Genomic DNA, 3,440 nt, shown 5'->3' with positions numbered 1-3,440 from the left:
TTTACGATATTCTTCAATGAAGTGAGCATGGAATGTTTGAAAAGTATCTGGTGTACGATATGGACCAGTGCAATCGCCACGACAATAATTGGCAAAATATCCTCGAGGTGCTATGATCCAATCATCCCAGCCGAGTGCTTTAAATGAAACATAAAACGACTCTTTGCAACACTGACCGTGTAACGCTCCATTACAATTTATAGCGCGACGACGAACACGACGCTGTCTTCTAGCTTCGGTATGCAGAACTAAAAATGGACGACTTGAATTTAATAGATCTTCTTCATCTGAATTCTCCGGGTTTCTTTGTATTATGCCATCCTTATCTGCCACCACTATTGTTTGATTATATTGAAAATTAGTGTAGTTGTCATAATTATGAATTTCATTAATATTCGCATTACGTCTTTCATCGGCTATTCTGCGTTCCCTAATGCTTGCATCCATCTTGGCAGTATTGCCATTAAATAGATGTACTGTATACACCTTGCCACAACCTGTGCAGTCAATGAGCAATCTCAGTTTTTCATTTTCTCTACGCGAATACCATTCCTTAACAGTTGTTGTAATATCAAACTTCATCCATCCTAAGCGGGATGTGTCTACTTCAAATGATGCACAAAATTTTGCCGCATGATCAAACCCCTGAAAATATAGTTTTGATATTTATTAAATATGTATTTATAAATTATAATATTATAAATATTGTAACGAAATTGTAATTGCAGAAAATTTACGCACGTGATTAAAGTATAAATTTTAACCTATTTTTCCTTGCAAAAATTGCCTTTTTTTAATTCCGATTTCTATATAAATTTGTCATTCAATTTCACAAAAATGTGCAACATAACTCCATGAAAGTTAACACGCTTTTTCTTTCTCTATGAATGCTTGACACCGGTTGAAAATTGGCTGAATCGTTCACAACTACATATACCTCTCATACAAAGGTACATATTCCCGGAAAATGTGAATGAATTTTAATATCAATAGAATTCATATGAGAAAAACTTTTCACGGTCAGTCCATATTTAGTCATAGCTTCCATACAAGGTCCCATGCCGAAAACTCTTGAACTCTCATAACTCATTACCAAATTAAGATATTTATACGAAATTTGCACAGATATTACTTAAGAAATTTTACCGTAAAAGTTTTTTCTGCTGGCCCAGAATTGGTTATAGCTTTTATACAAGGTCCCCACACGAAAATCAATAAAACGCATTACTTAATTTAGATATAAATATATAATTTGCAACAAATATTACTTATACAGAAATGTTACCGCAAAATTTTCATTCCGATCGGACCACAATTCATCATAGCTCCCATACAAGGTCCCCACACAAAAATCACTAAAACACACATAACTCATTACTTAATTAAGATAATTATACAAATTTTGGCACAAATAGTACTTTTGTATACAGAAATTTAACCGAAAACGCATATACTTATTACAATTGAGCAAGCTCCTATACAAAGTCCCCACTCTAAAATTTGCACATAATTGCACATAACTCATTACTTAATTAAGACATTTATAAAAAATTTGATAAAAATAGTATCTCTGTATACATAAATGTTACAGTAGACGCATTCTGTTCGGTCCACATTTGGTCATAGCGCCTATTAAAAGTTCCAAACACGAAAATCACAAAACCGCACATAACTCCTTACTTATTACTTTTACTTATTTCGGTATTGGTATTTTAGTGTTATCGGTATTTTGGTTTATTTCGGTATTGGTAGTTTAGCTTTATCGGTATTTTGACTTATTTCGGTATTGGAAAAAATATATCTTAAGGGTTTTTAGATATTATTTAAATAATTATAGACATGTTTTCATAAATGCATTATGATTTGCATACATGAAAGTATTGATATTATTATCAATATTTTTTTTTTAAATTTCCATTCATTAATAAAACATAAATGAAAAGAAACAAGTGAGAGTCCTATATTTAGTAGTGTCGAATATTTGTTAAATTTTTAAACCGTGAACATAAAGTATTTTTTTTAAGGGGGCCCTATATGCATCTATTATAAACTCTGCTACTAGAGGATTCGATTGCTCTTTCGACCTTATACTCAATTCTGACCATCGATTGCACGTCAGAAGGTATCCTGAATCTTTCGCATTGTTGATCATACAAGTGCATATAATGAACATAAAAATCATTGATTAATATGATATTATAAAATATAAATATTTAAGCACTGTATATAATAAATCTATCAACACTTTATCAAATCAAAAGAATTTATTCGATATTAAATTGCAAGCAAAATAATTTGAATAAACATAATCTAATAATCTTATGATAAATATATGAAAATTAATAGATTACAATGTCCTTTATAGAAAAAATGCACACCATTATTATAATATTACAAGTATTAAAATCGTAATGATGAATTTTCCATAATAGATATTCAGGTTCATCGGGCTTAACCTTTCAGCAGTTTCACGTACTATTTAACTCTCTATTCAGAGTTCTTTTCAACTTTCCCTCACGGTTCTTGTTTACTATAGGTCCTATGGTTATATTTAGTTTTAGATGGAGTTTACTACCCACTTAGTGCTGCACTATCAAGCAACACGACTCTTTGGAAATACCATCAAGTATTCATTAATGTTTATACCCTTCACCTTCGCAAGAACAGTATATATAAGTTTGTTATTCTGTTCATGAGTTAAAAAATAATAATTTTGTGTCCTCATAAGGTACAAATCCTCATAAGGTACTAATCCTCAAAAGGTACAAATCCTCATAAGGTACAAACTTATTATAGGCGTCGATGTCGGTTAAGCGTCCGTCTATCCATCTGCGCAACCCCCTTTATTAGTTTGTTTCGAGTTTGTTTTCGAATTTCTGTCTGTCCGTCTGTATGGTCGTTGAAATCAGTTTTTAGAGGACCCCAGATTTTGGCGAGACTTGAACCCTCAATAATTCTGTTTGACATGTTTTAAGGAAGATCGCATGTTTAGGGAAGATTCAGAGATAAACTCTAAAAATTTCATCAAAAACTAGTTAGAGTGATATATTCGGCTGTGCCGAATCTTCTATACCCTTCACCATAGTGTATTTTAAACATATTAGTTTTATAAATTTTAAATTTTTTTCCCGACTACATTTTTATTACACCAAAAGAAAAACATAAGGAACAACAACAACGATGAACGAAATAAAAAACAAAATACATAAGGCAAATAAACCAACAGACATCTAAACATAGGTATATAACGAAAAACGCCGAAAAACAAAATAAACAACGCAATAAAACCAACCTACATCCAAATATACGAACAGAATTCACAAAAAGAAAACAAACAAGTAAGAGTGCTATATTCGGCTGTGCCGAATCTTATATACCCTTCACCATAGTGTATTTTTAACATAATTGATCTTACAGTCTAGTTAATAAAAACATTAAAA

At 31.3% G+C, this 3,440-nt stretch overlaps 1 protein-coding gene across 1 annotated transcript in view; it reads right to left on the bottom strand.

Annotated features, from left to right (window-relative positions):
- LOC111686839 overlaps positions 1–3,440 on the bottom strand; it is an 83,167-nt gene that overhangs the window by 284 nt on the left and 79,443 nt on the right. The window contains exons 5-6 of the mRNA XM_046952738.1: positions 405–645; positions 6–335 (exon numbers count right to left, since the gene is read on the bottom strand). Of these exons, the coding sequence (XP_046808694.1) occupies positions 6–335; positions 405–645 (571 nt within the window). The remainder of the gene's footprint in view (positions 1–5; positions 336–404; positions 646–3,440) is intronic.

The sequence above is a fragment of the Lucilia cuprina genome, chromosome X (genome assembly GCF_022045245.1).
Source record: "Lucilia cuprina isolate Lc7/37 chromosome X, ASM2204524v1, whole genome shotgun sequence".
NCBI lineage: Eukaryota > Metazoa > Arthropoda > Insecta > Diptera > Calliphoridae > Lucilia > Lucilia cuprina.
This window is presented reverse-complemented; position numbering and strand designations above follow the sequence as displayed.